The sequence below is a fragment of the Oncorhynchus masou genome, chromosome 9 (genome assembly GCF_036934945.1).
Source record: "Oncorhynchus masou masou isolate Uvic2021 chromosome 9, UVic_Omas_1.1, whole genome shotgun sequence".
In the NCBI taxonomy this organism is placed as follows: Eukaryota; Metazoa; Chordata; class Actinopteri; order Salmoniformes; family Salmonidae; genus Oncorhynchus; species Oncorhynchus masou.
In genome coordinates this window covers 76,197,243-76,223,536 of record NC_088220.1, presented here as the reverse complement: position 1 = coordinate 76,223,536, position 26,294 = coordinate 76,197,243, and the positions used below count along the sequence as shown (strand labels likewise).

Sequence of the window (26,294 nt, the reverse complement as noted above, 5' to 3'; positions counted from 1 at the left end):
TGTGGTGTTTTTATTGGGTGTAGGGGAGGTAGTGGTGTTTTTATTGGGCGCAGGGGAGGTAGTGGTGTTTTTATTGGGTGCAGGAGAGGTAGTGGTGTTTTTATTGGGTGCAGGGGAGGTAGTGGTGTTTTTATTGGGCGTAGGGGAGGGTTGTGGTGTTTTTATTGGGCGTCGGGGAGGTAGTGGTGTTTTTATTGGGCGTGGGGGAGGGTTGTGGTGTTTTTATTGGGCGTCGGGGAGGTAGTGGTGTTTTTATTGGGTGCAGGAGAGGTAGTGGTGTTTTTATTGGGTGCAGGGAGGTAGTGGTGTTTTTATTGGGCGTGGGGGAGGGTTGTGGTGTTTTTATTGGGCGTCGGGGAGGTAGTGGTGTTTTTATTGGGCGTGGGGGAGGGTTGTGGTGTTTTTATTGGGCGTCGGGGAGGTAGTGGTGTTTTTATTGGGTGCAGGAGAGGTAGTGGTGTTTTTATTGGCCGTGGGGGAGGGTTGTGGTGTTTTTATTGGGCGTTAGGGAGGATAGTGGTGTTTTTATTGGGCGTAGGGGAGGGTTGTGGTGTTTTTATTGGGCGTTAGGGAGGATAGTGGTGTTTTTATTGGGCATAGGGGAGGTATGTGGTGTTTTTATTGGGCGTAGGGGAGGGTTGTGGTGTTTTTATTGGGTGCAGGGGAGGGTTGTGGTGTTTTTATTGGGTTTAGGGGAGGGTAGTGTTTTTTTTTATTGGGCGTATTGGAGGTAGTGGTGTTTTTATTGGGTTTAGGGGAGGGTAGTGTTTTTTTTTTGGGGCGTATTGGAGGTAGTGGTGTTTTTATTGGGCGTAGGGGAGGGTTGTAGTGTTGTTATTGGGTGTAGGGGAGGGTTGTGGTGTTTTTATTGGGTGTAGGGGAGGGTAGGGTGTTTTTATTGGGCGTAGGGGAGGGTTGTGGTGTTTTTATTGGGCGTAGGGGAGGGTTGTAGTGTTTTTATTGGGTGTAGGGGAGGGTTGTGGTGTTTTTATTGGGTGTAGGGGAGGGTAGTGGTGTTTTTATTGGGCGTAGGGGAGGGTTGTGGTGTTTTTATTGGGCGTAGGGGAGGGTTGTGGTGTTTTTATTGGGGTTAGGGGAGGGTTGTGGTGTTTTTATTGGGTGCAGGGGAGGGTTGTGGTGTTTTTATTGGGCGTAGGGGAGGGTTTTGGTGTTTTTATTGGGTGCAGGGGAGGGTTGTGGTGTTTTTATTGGGTGTAGGGGAGGGTTGTGGTGTTTTTATTGGGCGTAGGGGAGGGTTGTAGTGTTTTTATTGGGCGTTAGGGGAGGATAGTGGTGTTTTTTTGGGGTGCACGGGAGGGTAGTGGTGTTTTTATTGGGCGTAGGGGAGGGTAGTGGTGTTTTTATTGGGTGCAGGGGAGGGTTGTGGTGTTTTTATTGGGTGCAGGGGAGGTAGTGGTGTTTTTATTGGGTGTTAGGGGAGGGTTGTGGTGTTTTTATTGGGTACAGGGGAGGTAGTGGTGTTTTTATTGGGTGCAGGGGAGGTAGTGGTGTTTTTATTGGGCGTAGTGGAGGATAGTGGTGTTTTTATTGGGTGCACGGCAGGGTAGTGAGCAATGTCCCTTCCAAGCTGCACGCGAAAATCAGATTTCCTCTTGCTGATCATTGTCTGCAACCGGCTCTGATCGTAGTGTAATGAGACGGGCAGGGAGAGGGAGCACAGCTCACCTTTCTGGCCCGTAGCCCTGCGTGGCATCCACTGTGCCACAAAACATGCTGCAGTGGTAAAGATGATATCCACATTTATAAACACAGGGTCGCTACTGGTATTTGTGGTGGAAATCATTATTTTTGCATTAATACTGAATATGTGTACATGTAGAAAAATATAAAAGGGGATGGTCATGTGAAAATATTTTCAAACATTGGGAACTCTAAAGGGTTTCAATAGAGTTTGTTACAGAGGCCATTGCACCTGTCTGGAAAGTAAAGCCATCTTTGTCTACAAGGTTCTAACCACTGGTCTTTTTGACTCAAAAGATTCATTGTTAAACTTAATCTAATGTAAACCTATCCAACCTGGTTGTGGGCAGCAGAGTGGGAGATTATATAAATTAGGGGTTTTTCACCCCTGTGAGAAAACAAAAGCTTCTGTATTGATGATTCTTCCTGAACAGTTATGTTTTAATTCAGTCATCCCACAAGCACAAGAGAACGATACGAGTGATTTGTTTGATAGCCTTATTTTGGTATTTGACAACAACAATAATACTGTTTTCCTGGGTGTGTCCCTGCCAGGTGCTTCTCCTTTGGGATTGGAGAGGGGGCCAGTTCTGCTCTCATCTTTGGGGTGGCCAAGCAGGGTGGAGGGCACGCACAGTTTATCACAGGACAGGACAGGATGCAGCCCAAAGTAAGAGAGTAAGAGGGTGGGAAAGTGTGTGTGTGCATATGTAAAGAGGGCTGTATTGGTTAGAAATGTGTTTTCATCACCTGCCTTCTTCTCTACCGCTTCTTCTCTCTCCCTCTTCCCTCCCTCCCTTAGGTGATGCAGTCCCTGCGGTTTGCCCTGCAGCCGGCTGTGGTGAACATCTCAGTCAAGTGGAATGTCCCAAAGGGGGTGTCTGTCACACCTCTGTCTCCACCAATCAGAGTGCTCTTCCAGGGTCAAAGGGCACTGCTGTATGCCCAGCTCACTGGGAAGGTTAGGGCTCTGCCTTCTCCTGTTATGAGTGTTGATATTGTTTACGTCAATGTTCAAAGGGCACTGGAAAGGTCATAACTATTTGTTTGGTCAAGGTCCACGTGTTTCACTCAACCCCATATTTCCTTGTTTTCTCTCTATATCGTTCTGTCTCTCTGTCTTTCTCTTTCCCTATCTCCTTATCTCAGAGCTCAGGGGACACAGAGGGCTCAGTGACAGTGGCGTACAGCCTGGCTGAGCAGCCTGTTGAGAACCAGCTGAGCTTCAGTCTCAAGCCTGCAGAAGACACCGGGTAAAAACAGCACTGTTTTTACTGTTTACGGTGTACAGGCCTTGGTCAGATACATTAAGGGAATGTGCCACCACTTACAGACAAGACTGCCATGACGCTCCATTAACAGAAACAGTGCCAGCACTACTAATGCATTTCATCTATGTTGTATGATTTACACATTTAGTAGGTACCCCCATCCCATCATCAATCCTCCTCTCTTAATCTCTCTATCTCTCCCCTACTCCACCATCTTAATCTCCCTATCCCTTCTCTCCCCCACTCCACCATCTTAATCTCTCTATCTCTCCTCTCCCCCACTCCACCATCTTAATCTCTCTATCCCTCTTCTCCCCCACTCCGCCATCTTATTCTCTCTATCCCTCCTCTCCCCCACTCTGCCATCTTAATCTCTCTATCCCTCCTCTCCCCCACTCCACCATCTTAATCTCTCTATCCCTCCTCTCCCCCACTCCGCCATCTTAATCTCTCTATCCCTCCTCTCCCCCACTCCACCATCTTTAATCTCTCTATCCCTCCTCTCCCCCACTCCGCCATCTTAATCTCTCTATCCCTCCTCTCCCCCACTCCACCATCTTAATCTCTCTTTCCCTCCTCTTCCACACTCCACCATCTTAATCTCTCTTTCCCACCTCTTCCACACTCCACCATCTTAATCTCTCTTTCCCACCTCTTCCACACTCCACCATCTTAATCTCTCTTTCCCTCCTCTCCCCCACTCCGCCATCTTAATCTCTATATCCCTCCTCTCCCCCACTCCACCATCTTAATCTCTCTATCCCTCCTCTCCCCCACTCCGCCATCTTAATCTCTCTATCCCTCCTCTCCCCCACTCCACCATCTTAATCTCTCTTTCCCTCCTCTTCCACACTCCACCATCTTAATCTCTCTTTCCCACCTCTTCCACACTCCACCATCTTAATCTCTCTTTCCCTCCTCTCCCCCACTCCGCCATATTAATCTCTCTATCCCTCCTCTCCCCCACTCCACCATCTTAATCTCTCTATCCCTCCTCTCCCCCACTCCGCCATCTTAATCTCTCTATCCCTCCTCTCCCCCACTCCGCCATCTTATTCTCTCTATCCCTCCTCTCCCCCACTCCACCATCTTAATCTCTCTATCTGTCCTCTCCCCCTCTCCACCATCTTAATCTCTCTATCCCTCCTCTCCAGACTGACTGTCCACAGGCTGGGGGTTCGAACCCTGATCCGCTCCCTGGAGATGGAAGAGAGACAGGGGTATGGGAAGAAAAAGGGAGTGAAAGAGAAGGTGGTAGAGCTCAGCGTCCAATCAGGAGTGAGCAGTGTCTTTTCCTTGTTCAGTGGAAGAACAACAGATTTTTACCTTGTCAGCTCCGGGATTCGATCTAGCAACCTTTCGTTTAACCTCTTGAAACTCCCCATCCCGGATCCGGGATCGTGACTAAAGCCTCAGGCTCATTAGCATAACGCAACGTTAACGATTTCTGAAAATCGCAAATAAAATTAAAATAATGCGTTTGCTCTCAAGCTTAGCCTTTTCTTAACAACACTGTCATCTCAGATTTTCAAAATATGCTTTTGAACCATAGAAATTGACTAATTTGTGTAAGAGTATGCAAAGCTAGCATAGCATTTTGTGTAGCATGTAGCACGCAACATTTTCACAAAAGCCAGATAACCAAATAAATAAAATCATTAACTTTGAAGAGCTTCGGATGTTTTCAATGAGGAGACTCTCAGTTACATAGCAAATGTGCAGTTTTTCAAAAAAATATTATTTGTGTAGGACAAATCGCTCCGTTTTGTTCACGTTTGGCTATGAAAAAACCCTGTATATAGTTATAGCCTGAAGCTCATTAGCATAATGTAACGTTAACGATTTCTGAAAATCGCAAATAAAATGAAAATAATGCATCTGCTCTCAAGCTTAGCCTTTTCTTAACAACACTGTCATCTCAGATTTTCAAAATATGCTTTTGAACCATAGAAATTGACTAATTTGTGTAAGAGTATGCAAAGCTAGCAATGCATTTTGAATAACATGTAGCACGCAACATTTTCACAAAAACCAGATAACAAAATAAATAAAATCATTTACCTTTGAAGAGCTTCTGATGTTTTCAATGAGGAGACTCTCAGTTACACACCAAATGCGCAGTGTTTCCTGAAAGCGTCTGTGTGTAGGAGAAATCGTTCCGTTTTCTACATTGCGCCTGGCTACTGAAACGAAAATGCAGTCACCTACAACGTAAAACTTTTTCCGGATTAACTACATAATATCGACCGAAACATGGCAAACGTTGTTTGGAATCAGTCCTCAAGGTGTTTTTTCACATATCTCTTCATTGACATGCAGTTCGTGGAAGCTTGCTTTACTCTCTGTATTGTTTGGAAAAATACTGGCAGGTGACTTTTGCGCACCAATGTCGGCGCAGGACACCGGGCGGACACGTGGTAAATGTGGTCTCTTATGGTCAATCTTCCAATGATCTGCCTACAAACACGTCACAATGCTGCAGACACCTTGGGGAAACGACAGAAAGGGCAGACTCATTCCTCTTGCGTTCACAGCCATATAAGGAGATCATGACAAACAGAGCCTCAAAAATCCTTGTCATTTCCTGGATGCCATCTCATCTTGGTTTTGCCTGAAGCTCACGTTAAAGGGCACGCACAGAGAAGATCTTTGTATTTCTGGACACGTCAGAGTGTTTTCTTTCGAACAGTAGCAATTATATGCATAGTCGAGAATCTTTTTGTGACAAAATATCTTGTTTAAAACGGGAACGTTTTTCATCCAAAAATGAAATTGCGCCCCTAGAGTTCCAAGAGGTTAAGCTCTAACCACTATGCTTCCTGCTGCCCCAAATAAATAAGTGGTAACCCCAGCTGCAGTGTCACAAACGGTGCCCTCTGCACATGTAAGCCTCAGTTTTTAGTTATAAATGTGTTCTGTGTGTTTTCCTTTGTTTGTAACCCAGTGACCTGTGTGTTTCTTTCTCAGCATTGTTAAAAAGCGCAATGTCCAGTAGGATGGTGTGTGGTGCGGCTATGAACAGGTCTATGCTCACAAAGATGAGTTTCGATGTCCAAGCTGATCAAGGTCAAGGTCAAAGATTCTTACAAGGATCAAGGCCAATGTATGGCAAAATGAGAAGGCGTCCAAGATCTGAGCCTCGAAGCACTGGTCAGCACTCAGTCTATTTGGTTAAGAAACCAATTGCATGACTCCTGCTCCTGCCTCTATTTCAATATGCTTCCTACCACTATTATGAGTTAATAATATTTTGACTGAACCCTGTTAATACGATCCCTGTTCATATATATTTAGATTGTGATCTGATGGGTTCATGTTTAAAGGCTGCATGTTTTGATGAAACTACATGTCTTTATTCATTTCAGGTCCAATTCAAATGATAATTACATTTGACAATCCAGAATCCAGAATTGACAATACACATTTTATGTATTTTTTTCCTTTTCACATCATGGCTTTTACAGAAATGTTGGAAAGAACATTGTAAATGTTGAATTATTTTGGGTATTGAATTGTAATATTGAATGGTGATCTGCTATTGATAGACTTTTTTTGTGGATGGGAATGTACAAAACAAACATTACCCATTTACATTAGTATTCTGGTTTGGAGACCTGAATTATTAGACTGTGACCAAGACTCTTGCAAAGGGTTAATATCTGTGTTATCCTCATTTCAAGTACAATTCCCATGTGAATAACAGTTTGATACTCCCCAAAGTGTATCTATTTATTGTTATTGTATTACTCAAGCCCAGTACAAGGACTTTACCACTGTTTTTAGGGTTTGGGTTTGGGTGACCCAGTTAGCCACTGGTGCTATAATGTTTAGGTATTAGGTAAAAACCGTTTTGGTCAGTTGTTGTTGTCCTGTCCCATCAGACTTAGACTGTCCAGCCACAGCCTCTAATCCTGTGAAGGACCCTCTCCTCCAGCTGATCTCCCTCCAGAAGGCCTCTGGTTTCTGGGTCCTGGAGGCAGCGTTGGCTGAGGTACTGGGGAAGACTGAGGAGGAAGTGGCCAAGCCAAAGCCTGCACCGGTAGGTCCACAGAAATAAACTGAGACTCAGCAATGAGCGTGCTGCAAGACTCTGCACTCACACAGACTATCTGCACATATATTCTGTAGAATGACCATCAGCTCTGGACAACGGCATGATGACCATTGAACTGAATCTCACCATGATTCCCATGTCTCAGTATCCTTATCTTCTGCCTGTTTCCTCGTTTTCTCATCATCTCTCTCTTTCTCTTTCCCTTACTCTCTTTTTCTGTGTGTCTGTCTGTCTGTCTGTCTGTCTGTCTGTCTGTCTGTCTGTCTGTCTGTCTGTCTGTCTGTCTCTCTGCCTGTCTGTCGCTCTCTCTCTGTCTGTCTGTCTGTCTGTCTGTCTGTCTGTCTGTCTGTCTGTCTGTGTGTCTGTCTGTCTGTCTGTCTGTCTCACTCTCTCTCTCTGTCTGTCTGTCTGTCTGTCTGTCTGTCTGTCTGTCTGTCTGTCTCACTCTCTGTCTGTCTGTCTGTCTGTCTGTCTGTCTGTCTGTCTGTCTGTCTGTCTGTCTGTCTCACTCTGTCTGTCTGTCTGTCTGTCTGTCTGTCTGTCTGTCTGTCTGTCTGTCTGTCTGTCTGTCTGTCGCTCTCTGTCTGTCTGTCTGTCTGTCTGTCTCTCTCTCCCCATCTATCTTTCTGTCCCTTTCTCTCTCTCAGGTGGACCAGGAGTTGTGGGCCACGGTTCTAGCCCTGGTATGGCTCTATGGGTTCAAGATGGAGGCTCAGGAGCAGTGGCAGTTTCTGGCCATGAAGGCAGTATCATGGATCCAGGCTCAGAAAGGTAGCTATAGCTCACTCTCATAGTGATGGCATCTAAGATTTTGGCCTTCATCTAAAGCTGATTGGAAATAAATAGTTTTGGTGAAAGCAATTTCCTGGTTGGGATCCACTGTATTACTTAAATGACAAATATTTGTATTTTGAGTATAATCATTCACAATACAATGTTGGTGGTATTTTGTCTTCTAACAAGTGTTTGAAGATACATTTTGCCCACCCTTGTCCCCATGATTCCACAATATAGTGATACCTGTCCTGGTGATGTGTGTTTCAGCGGCCAGTGTGTCCGAGTGTGTCCAGGCTGGAAACATCCTTCTGGGTTGCCAGGTGCTGAAAGACACATTGGGGCTCTGAGAGGTTCACACTGCCTGTCCTCTCTCTGTCCCCCACGCTCCTGCTACTCTGTCTGGGGTCAGATATACACACAACCCAACCTGCTCCTGGTCCCCTCAAAGCAACATGGTGGAACTAGCTACTGTCCCGGTCTGAACAAGCCTAATTATCAACCTCTCACCTATATTAGCCTACTGTCATTTAATGTAGGGGCACTTGTGTATCTCAATGTATTGGTTGTTATTAACATATCAACATGAATCTATGTATTACATATACAGCTATACTTGTTAGACTTTGCTTTGGTTATCAATTCAATAGGCTACTGGAAACAATGTGTTAACTGTACTTGTCAACACTATCCAAAATGCTTGGTAAAATGGAAAGCTAGATGAGTGCCTTTCCGAGTGCCTTTACTGTGTGATCATGTAACACTGTCTATATTCATGCATTTCCTCATATTTTACCACTGTACTTTAAAATCATATGATAAAATCAATGATATTCTACATGTTAATTGGTCATTTCATCTGTTTTATTAATGACACCAACCTCTGTTCCTTCTTCATGGAACCTAGATCAGGAGTGTCCAACCCCTCCTGGAGAGACACTGGGTGTACAGGCTTTTGTTCCAGCCTTGCTATAACACACCCGGTTAATAAGTCCTACACATCATCCTCTCATCAGGACCTTGATTAAATGAGTTTGTTTTGTTTGATCGTAGCTAGCTAGCTACATAGCCGTCTTTGTATCTAAGACAATTGTGTAGCCTAGAGCGATTTTCTAGGTTAGCCAGCCAGCTATTGTCGTTCTTTTAAAGTAACGGAACGCAATCAACCTTGCTAGCTAGCCAGCTAGCCCCCGAATAGCAGCACTGTAGAAACTATTACACTCGACGGAACGACTTGATTAGTGTAGTGTCAACATCGCAGCCACTACCAGCTAGCCTACTCCAGCAGTACTGTATCATTTCAATCATTTTAGTCAATAAGATTCTTGCTACGTAAGCTTAACTTTCTGAACATTCGAGACGTGTAGTCCACTTGTCATTCCAATCTCCTTTGCATTAGCGTAGCCTCTTCTGTACCCTGTTAACTATGTGTCTATCTATCCCTGTTCTCTCCTCTCTGCACAGACCATACAAACGCTCCACACCGCGTGGCCGCGGCACCCTATTCTGGTGGTCCCAGCGCGCACGACCCACGTGGAGTTCCTGGTCTCCGGTAGCCTCTGGAACTGCCGATCTGCGGCCAACAAGGCAGAGTTCATCTCAGCCTATGCCTCCCTCCAGTCCCTCGACTTCCTGGCACTGACGGAAACATGGATCACCACAGATAACACTGCTACTCCTACTGCTCTCTCTTCGTCCGCCCACGTGTTCTCGCACACCCCGAGAGCTTCTGGTCAGCGGGGTGGTGGCACCGGGATCCTCATCTCTCCCAAGTGGTCATTCTCTCTCTCTCCCCTTACCCATCTATCTATCGCCTCCTTTGAATTCCATGCTGTCACAGTTACCAGCCCTTTCAAGCTTAACATTCTTATCATTTATCGCCCTCCAGGTTCCCTCGGAGAGTTCATCAATGAGCTTGATGCCTTGATAAGCTCCTTTCCTGAGGACGGCTCACCTCTCACAGTCCTGGGCGACTTTAACCTCCCCACGTCTACCTTTGACTCATTCCTCTCTGCCTCCTTCTTTCCACTCCTCTCCTCTTTTGACCTCACTCTCTCACCTTCCCCCCCTACTCACAAGGCAGGCAATACGCTCGACCTCATCTTTACTAGATGCTGTTCTTCCACTAACCTCACTGCAACTCCCCTCCAAGTCTCCGACCACTACCTTGTATCCTTTTCCCTCTCGCTCTCATCCAACACTTCCCACACTGCCCCTACTCGGATGGTATCGCGCCGTCCCAACCTTCGCTCTCTCTCCCCCGCTACTCTTTCCTCTTCCATCCTATCATCTCTTCCCTCTGCTCATACCTTCTCCAACCTTTCTCCTGACTCTGCCTCCTCAACCCTCCTCTCTTCCCTTTCTGCATCCTTTGACTCTCTATGTCCCCTATCCTCCAGGCCGGCTCGGTCCTCCCCTCCCGCTCCGTGGCTCGATGACTCATTGCGAGCTCACAGAACAGAGCTCCGGGCAGCCGAGCGGAAATGGAGGAAAACTCGCCTCCCTGCGGACCTGGCATCCTTTCACTCCCTCCTCTCTACATTTTCCTCCTCTGTCTCTGCTGCTAAAGCCACTTTCTACCACTCTAAATTCCAAGCATCTGCCTCTAACCCTAGGAAGCTCTTTGCCACCTTCTCCTCCCTCCTGAATCCTCCTCCCCCTCCCCCCTCCTCCCTCTCTGCAGATGACTTCGTCAACCATTTTGAAAAGAAGGTCGACGACATCCGATCCTCGTTTGCTAAGTCAAACGACACCGCTGGTTCTGCTCACACTGCCCTACCCTGTGCTCTGACCTCTTTCTCCCCTCTCTCTCCAGATGAAATCTCGCTTCTTGTGACGGCCGGCCGCCCAACAACCTGCCCGCTCGACCCTATCCCCTCCTCTCTCCTCCAGACCATTTCCGGGGACCTTCTCCCTTACCTCACCTCGCTCATCAACTCATCCCTGACCGCTGGCTACGTCCCTTCCGTCTTCAAGAGAGCGAGAGTTGCACCCCTTCTGAAAAAACCTACACTCGATCCCTCCGATGTCAACAACTACAGACCAGTATCCCTTCTTTCTTTTCTCTCCAAAACTCTTGAACGTGCCGTCCTTGGCCAGCTCTCCCGCTATCTCTCTCAGAATGACCTTCTTGATCCAAATCAGTCAGGTTTCAAGACTAGTCATTCAACTGAGACTGCTCTTCTCTGCATCACGGAGGCGCTCCGCACTGCTAAAGCTAACTCTCTCTCCTCTGCTCTCATCCTTCTAGACCTATCGGCTGCCTTCGATACTGTGAACCATCAGATCCTCCTCTCCACCCTCTCCGAGTTGGGCATCTCCGGCGCGGCCCACGCTTGGATTGCGTCCTACCTGACAGGTCGCTCCTACCAGGTGGCGTGGCGAGAATCTGTCTCCTCGCCACGCGCTCTCACCACTGGTGTCCCCCAGGGCTCTGTTCTAGGCCCTCTCCTATTCTCGCTATACACCAAGTCACTTGGCTCTGTCATAACCTCACATGGTCTCTCCTATCATTGCTATGCAGACGACACACAATTAATCTTCTCCTTTCCCCCTTCTGATGACCAGGTGGCGAATCGCATCTCTGCATGTCTGGCAGACATATCAGTGTGGATGACGGATCACCACCTCAAGCTGAACCTCGGCAAGACGGAGCTGCTCTTCCTCCCGGGGAAGGACTGCCCGTTCCATGATCTCGCCATCACGGTTGACAACTCCATTGTGTCCTCCTCCCAGAGCGCTAAGAACCTTGGCGTGATCCTGGACAACACCCTGTCGTTCTCAACCAACATCATGGCGGTGGCCCGTTCCTGTAGGTTCATGCTCTACAACATCCGCAGAGTACGACCCTGCCTCACACAGGAAGCGGCGCAGGTCCTAATCCAGGCACTTGTCATCTCCCGTCTGGATTACTGCAACTCGCTGTTGGCTGGGCTCCCTGCCTGTGCCATTAAACCCCTACAACTCATCCAGAACGCCGCAGCCCGTCTGGTGTTCAACCTTCCCAAGTTCTCTCACGTCACCCCGCTCCTCCGCTCTCTCCACTGGCTTCCAGTTGAAGCTCGCATCCGCTACAAGACCATGGTGCTTGCCTACGGAGCTGTGAGGGGAACGGCACCGCAGTACCTCCAGGCTCTGATCAGGCCCTACACCCAAGCAAGGGCACTGCGTTCATCCACCTCTGGCCTGCTCGCCTCCCTACCACTGAGGAAGTACAGTTCCCGCTCAGCCCAGTCAAAACTGTTCGCTGCTCTGGCCCCCCAATGGTGGAACAAACTCCCTCACGACGCCAGGACAGCGGAGTCAATCACCACCTTCCGGAGACACCTGAAACCCCACCTCTTCAAGGAATACCTAGGATAGGATAAGTAATCCTTCTCACCCCCCCCCCTTAATGATTTAGATGCACTATTGTAAAGTGGCTGTTCCACTGGATGTCAGAAGGTGAATTCACCAATTTGTAAGTCGCTCTGGATAAGAGCGTCTGCTAAATGACTTAAATGTAAATGTAAATGTAGTACGGGGTGTTAGCTGGGCTGGAACAGAAACCTGCACCTCCAATAGCTCTCCAGTAGTGTTCAGTAACTCCTGATGAAGAAGAGTAGAGAGGCTAGAAGACCACGTTGAATATAGGTCAGTGTGTTATGATACTTGAAGGCAGAATTATTTACAGAGACGTACTATGTTGGCTACCCAGGGGACAGAATGGATACCCTCAGACCACCCGTCTATGTGTCCGTCTGGGTCATGCTTGCGTTCCCAACTCACAGAATATTTAATTGATCACACACAGCATCTTCTTGTGTAGTTTATTTACTGCTACTTCAGGACTTTAATTGGCTCTGTGTTGTAGACTCTAAACATAGCCTGCTGACAGTCATCCCTGCAGTGGTTAAGTCAGTCTGCACCTGCCACCCAGGCAACAGCCCCTGTCAACACACACACGATGACACTCTGGATGTTTTATTTAGGCCCCTGCACCCCCCTGGAGATGCTGGGAAACTTCCCCGATGTTACAGTTTCTCAGTCGCTTTGGTGCATTTTTCACATCATCCCTAACATGTGCAAAATAATAAGTGCATTTCTCAGAACAATTTGTACAAACTGCAATATACAATAGACATGTTTCTAAAGCTAGTCAGTCACTAAAAATCCTTAGTACATCTCTCAAAAGTAAATATTCATGCCAATGATCATGTCAGTGTCATCAGAATGATAAGTCATTGAGTCATTGTTCACGAACAAGGTCGTCAAAATGTTTAGGCATGTTGTCAATGTAACTGTGTACTTTGACAGTATTACCTGATGTAAACTTAAGCTACAGTTTGGATGACAGTTACTGTATTGAAAATGCACAAGGCTGCACTTCTATGGCATATATCAATTTCAACAGTACTATTTACCCGCAGCACTGTTGTGCTGTCTCTACACATCCAGACGTTCCTGTCTGTCAGCCCACATATTCTCATCCACATCACACCGGATATTTTCCCTTCCAATGCAACGTGGAAAGAATCTTTTTGGAATGGCTTATCCATCCTCTGCAGGCGTCTACTGTGATGTCCTCACATGCTGCATCCATTGCAGCCAGCAGGGTCATCTGTGTGTGTGGCTGCCGATCGTACACCTTCCACCTCCATGCTGAAAATAACTCCTCAATTGGGTTAAGGAATGGTGAATAAGGTGGGAGGAATTCTATGAGCATCCTCGGGTGGGTCACAAACCATTGCCTTATGATGTTTGATTGATGGAAACTCACATTATCACAAATGACCACATACTTTGGCAAATCCTCTCTAAACAGACCCCTCTCATCATCAGGGATGAGAGCCCTGTAGAGAGTCTCTAAATAGTTGAGTAGATGCTGGGTGTTGTATGGCCCTATAAGGGGGATATGGGTTAGGACACCATGCTCCGAAATAGCAGCACACATGGTGATTTTTCCTCCCCGTTGGCCTGGCAAATCCACAGTAGCTCGATGATGTTCCGACCCCGCCATCTGCATTTGGTCAGGTTGAAGCCAGCCTCATCCACGTATAGAAAGTTGTGAGAGGGTTCACTTGATTCCAACTCCATTATACGCTATATCCCAGAACACACAGTTGAATTTGTTTTGGTAAGGAAGAGTGACATAAAATGTACATATATTGCATGTTCCTTCCACAGCAATGGAAATGTGTGCAGTTTATGCTTACTGTACTATGTATCACTATATGTTTTACCTGTACATACTGGTTCCCGTAGCTCCTTAACTCTGTCCTCATTCCTTTGGAATGGCACACGGTACAGCTGTTTCATACTCATCTGGTTTCTATGCAGCACCCTGTCGATGGTTGAGATGCTAACCGTATGGATGTTTTCAAAGACATCGTTGTCTTCTATAGTGGTCCTTTATATTTCCCTGAATCTCATGGCATTGTTTGCTCGGACCATAGTGCAAATAGCCTCCTCCTGTTGAGGTGTGAAAAGGTGTCCTCTGCCACTGGTTTGAGGTAATCTTGCAGTCCTATGTGGGGAAAAATGCAGTGATGCATCGCACACTTTCACATAGACAAAAACTATGCGAACACACATTTTACTGTAAAATATACAGGTGGGTGCATGTAAGGTGCAGTATGTATCTGTATAAAGTATATTTCTGTATGCTGTGAAATACAAGTGGACTACTGTAATATGAAGCATTGTAGGAAGTATACTGTTTACTGCTTATATACAGTAACAGTGCACTGTACATTGGTGGACATACCTGTTCTCTCTTCGAAACGTTTGAACTATTGAGGACACGGTTGATCTCCCAATATTCGGCTGCACCCTTCGACCCGCCTCAGCCATTGTAAGGCCATGATTGACAACATGGTCTACAATAGTGGCCCTTGTCATCAGATATGCGCCTATGTCCTCTTCTGCCTCTTCCTCTGTTTTGCCTTCCACCACGCATCCTTGCTCCCCTTCTTCCTCCTCTTGGCTGTTGACCCTGTTCGTTTCCTGGTCGATCCATTATTGGAAAATTGCAACTCTGTGTTGTGGTCTGTCTATATATGCTTGCCAATTGATTCTTCATGAGATGCACCTTTGAGCAATTTAGACAACTGGTTGATTGTTGGTTGAACTTTACATTCCTTCATGAGTGAGGGTCAATTTCACCTGCACGATTCATCAATTCACGTTTTTGTACAAAAGGTCTAATAGAAATGTGTAAAACTATGCTTGACAGTTTATGACAAATAGTTCAACAATTTTGCATGTAATGGCTTATGCAAGGAACTAATGCCTAGATGTTTTGAGGGGTAAGACTATTCAACAGAGAACCATCTACTATATTTTGATCAACATGACATGAGCAATTGATAATGTGGAAAAAAGCTGACACTTGTACATTATCAATTGCAATTTGTTCAAAGGAATAAGAAATTACTTTTGTACAAGTAGTATCAAGAATTGCACTTTTGATTTAAGAAATGCACCAAAGCGACTGAGAAAAACTGTAATATCGTTCACACTGTCAGATCACCAATAGCAAATAAGATAGTAGGCGTGACAATGAACACTGGCCAATGGGTTGAATGCACAACGATTTATATTGGTGTTTGCCTTTATAAACCAGGACGTAGCCAGGAAGTAGTCTCTTCATATATTATTTCTAAACGAAAGTAGAAACGGAGGGATTTTATCACGAGGACCAGTAAAACGCAATCATTGAAAACCAGCCTATCACACATTTCAAGGTAATATGTTACAGAGCAGCTTCGTTTCGGGATGACTAGCGTATTATGTGACAGCGTTGAGTTGTAAAAAAAAAAGAAAAAGTTATCAGACATCACTGAAATGGCCCTTAGCCTACTTTGCTTATTATTGTTGGTGGCCAATATACGTTATAAATAGCCATTCAATTCGATATCAACATACAGTATCGCATTGTCCTTATTTTATGGAGGTTTAGCTTGCAAGAATAGGCGCAGTCAGGGTGTGACAAGACCTTGATCATGAAGTTCCATTACATTACACGTAAATCATTGGAAGGGGGTGTCTTCTGGATGGGGCGTTTTGTTAAAGAGTCCGGAGTCCGGACGAGGTGGGCGGAGCCAAGCACGAACTCGTGGGATTACCACAATCTAGCATTTTTTTTTTAGATTAAAAAGAATATTTAAATAGGCAAGTAGGTTAAGAACAAATTCTTATTTGGGACTCCCAATCACAGCCTGTTGTGATACAGCCTGGCCAGTTATGATTCAGTCTGGACTCGAACTAGGGTCTGTAGTGACACCTCTAGCACTGAGATGCAGTGCCTTAAACTGTGCGCCACTCTGGATCCCCTTGCATATCTGTAGCCTGATTGTGTCAAGACTGAGGAGACATCCGCACACTATTTTGCGTTTTAAAAATAGTTTTCATGTGGTAAAGAAATCAAAGGACATTATGTTTCTAGAACCGTATCGCAATTGAGAAACAATTCATTTTTAGATGGAGTATTTGGCTGTTTTGGCTGCCAGAGCCAGTCTACATGTGAAAATAACATGTAAGGTCCTTGGACCTTGAGGAGTAACGTTAAGGTTCTTTTGGCGTATGTATTGGCTGGGCTAGATATGACTGCCAGAGCAGCAAGCAAAGTGACTGCAGCTCAGGGTCTGTTCAAGAGTGTGCATCGTTACAGAACGTTCAGAAATGTATAATGTTGGGGAGACCGGAGATAATAGTGATTTTTGTTTAGTCTTCTATTCTATTGTTCAGAGACCACTTGAACTAGACCAGTAATTTTATGATATAGGACACTGACATCTGTCTACTAATTATTCATGCTATTTATGTGTGTATATAAGACTCTCACAACTAGAAGTTGCATAAATAACTCTACATTTAGCATACAGAAGGACCTGTTAACAATATTACTTTTAATCCAAATAGTGAGAACATTACACATGATTGAAATAGTAGCTGGGGTCAAATATAACACCTACAAAATAAACCAAGTAAACTGCTGAATCATTCGTGTTTATGAATGAGCATATTATCTAGCCTAGGTGGTGCAGATATAGCACCCACTCTAGGCTACATGTTAAATAGGTTATGATAATGGTTTTGTGAGAAATATACAGTACCAGTCAAAAGTTTGGACACGTACTCATTCAATGGTTTTTCTTCTAGATTGTAGAATAATAGTGAAGACATCAAAATCTTGAAATTATACATTGACTCATGTAGTAACCAAAAAAAGTGTTAAACAAATCAAAATATATTTTATATTCTTCACAGTTGCCACACTTTGCCCTGATGAGAGCTTTGAACACACTTGGCATTCTCTCAACCAGCTTCACCTGGAATGATTGAAGGAGTTCCCACATATGCTGAGCACTTGTTGGCTGCCTTTCCTTCACTCTGCGGTCCAACTCAATTGGGTTGAGGTCAGGTGATTGTGGAGGGCAGGTCATCTGATACAGGACTCAATCACTCTCCTTCTTGGTCAAGTAGACCTTAAACAGCCTGGAGGTGTGCAAGATCAGTGTCCTCTTAAGTGTATTTTTATTTAACCTTTATTTAACTAGGCAAGTCAGTTTCCGCCACCCTATGGTACTCCCAATCACAGCCAGATGTTATGCAGCCTGGATACGAACCAGGTAATGCAGTGATGCCTCTTGCACTGGGATGTAGTGTCTTAGACCACTGCGCCACTTGGCAGCCCACTTGGGAGTCCTGTTGAAAAACAAATGATAGTCCCACTAAGAACAAACCAGATGGGATGGCATATCGCTGAAGAATGCTTTGGTAGCCATTCTGGTTGTGTGCCTTGAATTCTAAATAAAAGTGTCACCAGCAAAGCACCATCACACCTCTTCCTCCATGCTTCACGTTGGGAACCACACATGTGGAGATCATCTGTTCACCTACTCTGTCTCACAAAGGTGGTAAGAACCAACAATCTCAAATTTAGACTCAGTAGACCAATGGACAGATTTCCACTGGTCTTGTGTCCATTGCTTGTGTTTCTTGGCCCAAGCAAGTCTCTTCTTATTGTTAGTGTCCTTTAGTAGTGGTTTCTTTGCAGCAATTCAACTATGAAGGCCTGATTCAGGCAGTCTTTGAACAGTTGATGTTGATGTGTCTGTTACTTGAACTCCGTGTAGCATTTTTTGGGGGTTGGTAACTTTAATGAACTTATCCTCTGCAGCAGAGGTAACTCTGGCTCTTTCATTCCTGTGGCAGTCCTCATGAGAGCCAGTTTCATCATAGCACTTGATGGTTTTTGCGACTGCACTTGAAGAAACTCTCAAAGTTCTTGAAATGTTCCAGATTGACTGACCTTCATGTCTTAAAGTGATGGACTGTCATTTCTCTTTGCTTATTGAAGCTGTTCCTGCCATAATGTGGACATAGCCCTATTTGGTAAAAGACCATCTTCTGTACACCACCCCTACCTTGTCATAAGACAACTGATTGTCTCAAATGCATTAAGAAGGAAAGAAATTCCACAAATGAACTTTTTTCAGGGCACACCTGTTAATTGAAATGCATTCCATGTGACTACCTCATGAAGCTGGTTGAGAGAATGCCAAGAGTGTGCAAAGCTGTCATTAAGGCAAAGGGTGGCTACTATGAAGAATCTAAAGTATATTTTGATTTGTTTCACACTTTTTTTGGTTACTACTTGATTCCATATGTGTTATTTCATAGTTTTGATGTCTTCACTCTTATTCTAAAATGTAGAAAATAGTAAAAATAAAGAAACCCTTGAATGAGTAGGTGTGTCTAATCTTTTGACTGGTACTGTATTTTAGAACAAGAATATCAACACAACTTTTTTATCAATTTTGCTGAGTTACAAGTCAGACGGAAATCAGTGAAATTAAAAACATTCAATAGGCCCTAATTTATGGGCTGGGGTGCAGCCACGGGTTAATATTTTTTTTCCACCACAAAGGCTTTATTACAGACAGAAATACCCCACACTTCTTGATATGCTACAGCTGTCATGTGAATTCATTATATTGGCGAAGGAGATATGCTCACGAACCGGGAAGTAAAGAAATTTGTGCGTAACATTTAAGAGAAATCGGCTTTTGGTGCGTATGGAACATTTCTGGGATCTTTTATTTCAGCTCAGTATCACTAAACATTTTGCATTTATATTGTAGTTATTTTAATTTGAATTTATTAAATTATTTAAAATTACTTTTAGCCCTTCATTCCCCAATTTCTTTTAGATCTTGGCTCATCGCTGCAACTCCCCAACGGGCTCGGGAGAGGAAGGTGAAGTCATGCGTCCTCCAAAACATGATCCACCTAACTGTACTCCTTAACACCCACCAGCTTAACCCAGAAACCAGCCGCACCAATGTGTCAGAGGAAACACTGTTCAACTGGCATCCAGTGTGCAGGCACCCGGCCCACCACAAGGAGTCGCTAGAGCGCGATGAGTCAAGTAAAGCCCCACCGGCCAAACCCTCCCCTAACCCAGGCAACGCTGTGCCGTCCCATGGGGCTCCCAACCACAGCAGGTTGTGGAACAGCCCGGGATATGAACCTGCGACCGTAGTAATGCCTCTAGTGCCTTAGACAGCTGTGCCACTCGGGAGCCTGCGTTTATATTTTTGTTCAGTTAACCTCTCTGAGCACGGAACCCGGTAGCGGGCTGAAATTCCACAACATACGGTGATCGCTACATAAATAGTCATATTAAACATTCATGAAAATACAAGTGTCTCACATGTATCGAAAGCCAAGAATCTAATCCAACTGCGTTGTCAGATTTTAAAAGGATTTACTGCAAAAGAATACGATGTGATTATCTGAGGATAGAGCCCCATAACAAAAAAAAGAATTCAACCAGCACAGGCATAACAAATTCACATGCTGCATTAAAATAAATTGTTTACCTTTGACGATCTTCATCTGTTTGCAATCCCAATGCTCATTGTTACACAATTAATGATCTTTTGTTTGATAAAATCCGCTTTTATAGCCTAACATGAAACATTTTGTGAACCGCTTGTGTCGTGAATTCCGTCTCATTCCATTTTCGACGACACATTCCAGGTGAATAACCCACACAGAACGTGACTTTCCAGTCATGTTTGGTTTCATTGCAATCAACTGGTATGTTTGTAACACAACCAAACATGATGGGCCATTTCGCGGGATGTATTGACTGAAAGAAACCGATTTGAAGACAACAAGTACTGACATCACTGTGCACCAATGATATGACCACTGTTTCGTTGATTGACTGTATTTGAACCCAATGACGATTGATCGTCTTGATATCTAGCTGGGTAAATGGCCAATGAGCTGAGGTAAGCGGCAATATCCAATGGTTGTGTGTTGGAAGACCAACTATTACATTTACATTTACATTTAAGTCATTTAGCAGACGCTCTTATCCAGAGCGACTTACAAATTGGTGAATTCACCTTCTGACATCCAGTGGAACAGCCACTTTACAATAGTGCATCTAAATCATTAAGGGGGGGGGGGTGGTGAGAAGGATTACTTATCCTATCCTAGGTATTCCTTGAAGAGGTGGGGTTTCAGGTGTCTCCGGAAGGTGGTGATTGACTCCGCTGTCCTGGCGTCGTGAGGGAGTTTGTTCCACCATTGGGGGGCCAGAGCAGCGAACAGTTTTGACTGGGCTGAGCGGGAACTGTACTTCCTCAATGGTAGGGAGGCGAGCAGGCCAGAGGTGGATGAATGCAGTGCCCTTGCTTGGGTGTAGGGCCTGATCAGAGCCTGGAGTTACTGCGGTGCCGTTCCCCTCACAGCTCCGTAGGCAAGCACCATGGTCTTGTAGCGGATGCGAGCTTCAACTGGAAGCCAGTGGAGAGAGCGGAGGAGCGGGGTCGTAAACTCCAGCGTAAAGAGAGTCATTCGCTATTGAAGTTTTATTCCGGAAGGAGCTACGCATTTTACGCACAGCGTTCTTTTGGTAAACGCACAGATTCAGCTGTTTATATATCAATCAGTATGGCGACTAAGTCAGGGAAAGCTAAATCTAAGTCTAGATATACAGATGTACACACAATTTTAGAAGAAATTGATCAGAAAAGTGAAACAGATTGTTGTAGGACGATTCCTTTAGCGATTCCCAAGTGGAGGAGAGGACACCGTTGTAGCCGCTGTGTATAATCTGTAACGTGCCTGCAGAAGAGGAACAATGTCACCGTTTTGGTCTGGTAAGTTCTTCTCATGCTAATGCCGTTGTTAAAAATTAATAATATAAAATATTATTTGTGACATGAAATAGCCTATTTGAGGCTGTTGAGGGGAGGACAGGCCCACAACAATGGCCAAAGTGAAATGGAGACAGTAGATACAGCTGGTCTGTTGTAATATAATAGAGACAGTATATCTAGCTGAAATGTCATAATATAAAAGAGACAGTATATGCAGCATGTCTATAATAATATATTCAACCTTATGTTCCCTGTACTCATATCTATCTGTTTATTATACCTCAGCAGCACAATATTGTGTAGAGCTTTGGCAAAGTGGGTGATGTTATATCCTTCCTGTTTGGCCCTGTCCGGGGGTCTCATCGGATGGGGCCACAGTGTCTCCTGACCCCTTGTGTCTCAGCCTCCAGTATGTATACTGCAGTAGTTTGTCGGGGGGGCTAGGGTCAGTTTGTTATATCTGGAATAGTTCTGTTTTATCCGGTGTCCTGTGTGAATTTAAGTATGCTCTCTCTAATTCTCTCTCAGAGGACCTGACCCCTAGGACCATGCGTCAGGACTACCTGGCATGATGAATCCTTGCTGTCCCCAGTCCACATGGCCTTGCTGCTGTTCCAGTTTCAACTGTTCTGCCTGTGGCTATGGAACCCTAAACTGTTCATATTTACTCTTGAGGTGCTGTCCTGTTGCATCCTCTACAACTACTGTAATTATTATTATTTGACTGGTCATCTATGAACGTTTGAAAATCTCGGCCATGTTCTGTTATAATCTCTACCCGGCACAGCCAGAAGAGGACTGGCCACCCCTCATAGCCTGGTTCCTCTCTAGGTTTCTTCCTAGGTTTTGGCCTTTCTATGGAGTTTTTCCTAGCCACTGTGCTTCTACACCTGCATTGATTGCTGTCTGGGGTTTTAGGCTGTGTTTCTGTACAGCACTTTGAGATATTAGCTGATGTACAAAGGGCTATATAAATACATTTGATTTGATAGAGGACTGAGGGTCTTCCAAATATTGAAAGTGTGTAAATAGTTACCCATGTTATTTTGTAGATGTATTTACACTGCTCAAAAAATAAAGGGAACACTTAAACAACACAATGTAACTCCAAGTCAATCACACTTCTGTGAAATCAAACTGTCCACTTAGGAAGCAAAACTGATTGACAATAAATGTCACATGCTGTTGTGCAAATGGAATAGACAACAGGTGGAAATTATAGGCAATTAGCAAGACACCCCCAATAAAGGAGTGGTTCTGCAGGTGGTAACCACAGACCACTTCTCAGTTCCTATGCTTCCTGGCTGATGTTTCGGTCACTTTTGAATGCTGGCGGTGCTTTCACTCTAGTGGTAGCATGAGACGGAGTCTACAACCCACACAAGTGGCTCAGGGAGTGCAGCTCATCCAGGATGGTACATCAATGCAAGCTGTGGCAAGAAGGTTGGCTGTGTCTGTCAGTGTAGTGTCCAGAGCATGGCGGCGCAACCAGGAGACAGGCCAGTACATCAGGAGACATGGAGGAGGCCGTAGGAGGGCAACAACCCAGCAGCAGGACCGCTACCTCTACGTTTGCGCAAGGAGGAGCAGGAGGAGCACTGCTAGAGCCCTGCAAAATGATCTCAAGCAGACCACAAATGTGCATGTGTCTGCTCAAATGGTCAGAAACAGACCCCATGAGGGTGGTATGAGGGCCCGACGTCCACAAGTGGGGGTCGTGCTTACAGCCCAAAACCGTGCAGGACATTTGGCATTTGCCAGAGAACACCAAGATCGGCAAATTCGCCACAGGCGCCCTGTGCTCTTCACAGATGAAAGCAGGTTCACACTGAGCACATGTGAGTCTGGAGACGCTGTGGAGAACGTTCTGCTGCCTGCAACATCCTCCAGCATGACCAGTTTGGAGGTGGGTCAGTCATGGTGTGGGGTGGCATTTCTTTGGGGGGCCGCACAGCCCTCCATGTGCTCGCCAGAGGTAGCCTGACTGCCATTAGGTACCGAGATGAGCTCCTCAGACCCCTTGTGAGACCATATGCTGGTGCGGTTGGCCCTGGGTTCCTCCTAATGCAAGACGATGCTAGACCTCATGTGGCTGGAGTGTGTCAGCAGTTCCTGCAAGAGGAAGGCATTGATGCTATGGACTGGCCCGCCCGTTCCCCAGACCTGAATCCAATTGAGCACATCTGGGACATCATGTCTCGCTCCATCCACCAATGCCATGTTGCACCACAGACTGTCCAAGAGTTGGCGGATGCTTTAGTCCAGGTCTGGGAGGAGATCCCTCAGTAGACCATCTGCCACCTCATCAGGAGCATGCCCAGGCGTTGTAGGGAGGTCATACAGGCACGTGGAGGCCACACACACTACTGAGCCTCATTTTGACTTGTTTTAAGGACATTACATCAAAGTTGGATCAGCCTGTAGTGTGGTTTTCCACTTTAATTTTGAGTGTGACTCCAAATCCAGACCTCCATGGGTTGATACATTTGATTTCCATTGATAATTTTTGTGTGATTTTGTTGTCAGCACATTCAACTATGTAAAGAAAAAAGTATTTAATAAGAATATTTCATTCATTCAGATCTAGGATGTGTTATTTTAGTGTTCCCTTTATTTTTTTGAGCAGTGTATTTTTTTCGTCATATTTTTTTCCCCCATGTTTTTTTCTCCATTTTTTGGGGGGCTTGTGTGTTAGAATACCATTTTGGCATTTCGTATATAGTTATTTGTTTCATTTGGGCTACTTGTATGGGACACCTGGATGACTTGATAAATGTCATGTAGCACACTCATTTTGGAAGTTATCATTCTGAAACTTTGCACAAGTACTGTTGCACTCTTATGTTTTTCACTGAAATTGTCCCCCTCATCCTATCTGAATGTTTGTTTTACCTTGTTCATTTTAAAGATGATACAACAATAAAAAGAACTTGTGTTTTTATTCATTGTATTATCTAAACCAGATCTGTTCTGTTAAATTCTCCTACATTCAATTCACATATACACAAACTTCAAGAGTGTTTTCTTTCAAATGGTACCAAGAATATGCATATCCTTGCTTCTGGGCCAGAGCTACAGGCAGTTAGATTTGGGTATGTCTTCAGGCGGAAATTGAAAAAAGTAGGGGGGTAGTAGCTCTAAGAGGTTTTAAGAGATAGTTATGTTCGTAACCAATATTTACAGTTACACCCCCTGTTTCTGCATGGCTGTTTTGTTCCTCTCAAAACATTTTGAGTCATCTGATGCTTCCCAGATTATATCTGTTTGCAATTTATTTGGCAGTCTACAGTAGTGTTTCCCAACCTGGGGTACTAGGACCCCTGAGGGTATTTGGCTTATCCATACGGGGTACTTGAGAAGACTCATGAGACCATAGGCTAACTGGTTACATGCACATGAGCGAGTACTTCAGGGGTACTCTGGACAGAGCAACATGTACTTGGTGGTACAGTAACCTACTCCACAGGACCCCAAGGCTATTTAAAGTTATTATTTGTATAATTCAAACCATCTTAAAGTTTAAATCACTTACTGTTTTCATAATGTGGCTGCTTGGCTCGGGATCATTTGAATACTGTGCTACAGTTGGCCCCAACCCGAGCAGCCATGACAAAACCAAATGTGCTTACAGCAAGAGACAACAATTGTGACATGTCTATCATGCCAATGTTTTGCCAACCAATGGTAGTTTAAATTCTTAGACTTTAATGCTCTGGGCAAAACAAGAAAAATACAGCCCGTAGAAGAACTACATTCACCCCTTGCCCATAAACGTGTAATTAGTATGAAACTTTTGAAACAGGGAGAGAACCTAAATGGAACAATTGAATCTCTATAACTACTTCAACCAGAGGTTACACAGGATGGACACTGGACAGAAATTAACATTATTGTGTCAAGCTGCTGTGATCATTTCATTGTTTATTGTTCACAAGAAATTCAGGCATGGTTATGTCCTTTTGTATGAGGAAATGTGTTCTGGGAAGACCAATACTGGATTACCTGACAAAGCAATATTCTTTATCAGCAACCAGCAGTTATGGAGCATGACCATCATGGTTAGATACACCTCTCCAATGGCCCTTATCTTACTGTCAGTAGTTGCATTCTGTGGCTGCCTTTTATAAAACAATTTATCATAGACGCTTGGCATATTACGATTTATTGTTACACGACAATTAACTTAATTGAAGTGATGTGAACAGTGCCTAATTCGAGTTAAGAGGACAATAATATCACACCTGACTTCCCCATTCAGGTGTCAAAATGGTGAACTGCTGTGGATTGATAACTGTCAAGAATGAACCAGGTATTGTTTGAAAGCAGAAATTATTGTTTACTTCCATGTCTGTGTGGATTTTCATTCTCCCAGGCATGAGCTCTCATCAGTATCTTGTTTATCTTCTCTCCATCCATCGCTTCCTCTCGCAGTGCCTCTGAAGAGTATTGCTGTGGAGGTTAGTGTCCAGGGGCATGTAGCCACTGTGAGCTCCACTCTGCAGTATGAGAACCAGGAGGAGAGCCCTCTGGAGGCCATATTTGTTTTCCCTCTGCCAGGAGAGGCTGCTGTCTGCAGGTTCAGCGCCAAGATAGGACAGACTGAGGTGGTGGCTGAGGTTCAGGAGAAACAGAAGGTGAGGGGAGATGACAAGTCAACTATGAGACAAAAGCAACAATGCAGATCCACAAAAGTATAATTTGTTGCAGGATTCATAGCTACATAGTTACTACACAGGTTTAAGAAAACTTGGTGTAAAGTCTTACTGTGGGCAACTATACCCAATTGGTTAACCAAGCAGTCTATGATTTGCGGAGCTTCAAGAATCAGTATTATCCTTTTGACAGCTCTCATATCACTATTGTCTCTGGCTGATGATGCGTCCTTGTGTTCCTCTGTCCCCCTCTCAGGCGCGGGAGCAGTATGATGATTTGTTGAGCTCGGGCCAGCAGGCCTTCCTATTGGAGGAGAGTGATGAGAGCTCGGATGTGTTCAAGCTGAGTGTAGGTAGTCTGCCGCCAGGGGAGAAGGCCTCTGTCAGCCTGGACTATGTGACAGAGCTGGCTGTACAGGCTGACGATGGCCTAAGGCTCTGCCTTCCAGCTGTGCTCAACCCCCGCTATCAACCCCAGGGTAAGAACATGGACCCCTGTATGGAGAGACACAAACCACTAATACATCATAGTGCAGAATAAAACCTTGTGGGCAGCAGTGTGACTAGGAACCGGCAGCTGGTCCCATAGGGTGGTGGTCTTCAGTCCTGCTCTTGGAGACCCACAGGGGGTGGTGCAGGCTTTAGATCAAATCCAGCTTAAAAACATCGGATTGACGTGTTG

General features: G+C 45.0%; 2 protein-coding genes across 2 annotated transcripts in view; both read left to right on the top strand.

Moving 5' to 3' along the window:
- Positions 1 to 8,638, top strand: part of LOC135545090 (von Willebrand factor A domain-containing protein 5A-like) — a 43,984-nt gene extending 35,346 nt beyond the window's left edge. The window contains exons 11-18 of the mRNA XM_064972731.1: positions 2,257 to 2,371; positions 2,504 to 2,662; positions 2,851 to 2,954; positions 4,127 to 4,259; positions 5,912 to 6,122; positions 6,854 to 7,011; positions 7,674 to 7,797; positions 8,071 to 8,638. Coding sequence (XP_064828803.1) covers positions 2,257 to 2,371; positions 2,504 to 2,662; positions 2,851 to 2,954; positions 4,127 to 4,259; positions 5,912 to 6,122; positions 6,854 to 7,011; positions 7,674 to 7,797; positions 8,071 to 8,150 — 1,084 coding nt within the window. The 3' untranslated portion in view covers positions 8,151 to 8,638. The remainder of the gene's footprint in view (positions 1 to 2,256; positions 2,372 to 2,503; positions 2,663 to 2,850; positions 2,955 to 4,126; positions 4,260 to 5,911; positions 6,123 to 6,853; positions 7,012 to 7,673; positions 7,798 to 8,070) is intronic.
- Positions 8,639 to 15,405: 6,767 nt separating this feature from the next.
- LOC135546637 (von Willebrand factor A domain-containing protein 5A-like) overlaps positions 15,406 to 26,294 on the top strand; it is a 51,385-nt gene continuing 40,496 nt past the window's right edge. Inside the window, exons 1-4 of the mRNA XM_064975227.1 lie at positions 15,406 to 15,524; positions 25,219 to 25,269; positions 25,392 to 25,594; positions 25,869 to 26,091. Coding sequence (XP_064831299.1) covers positions 25,227 to 25,269; positions 25,392 to 25,594; positions 25,869 to 26,091 — 469 coding nt within the window. The 5' untranslated portion in view covers positions 15,406 to 15,524; positions 25,219 to 25,226. The remainder of the gene's footprint in view (positions 15,525 to 25,218; positions 25,270 to 25,391; positions 25,595 to 25,868; positions 26,092 to 26,294) is intronic.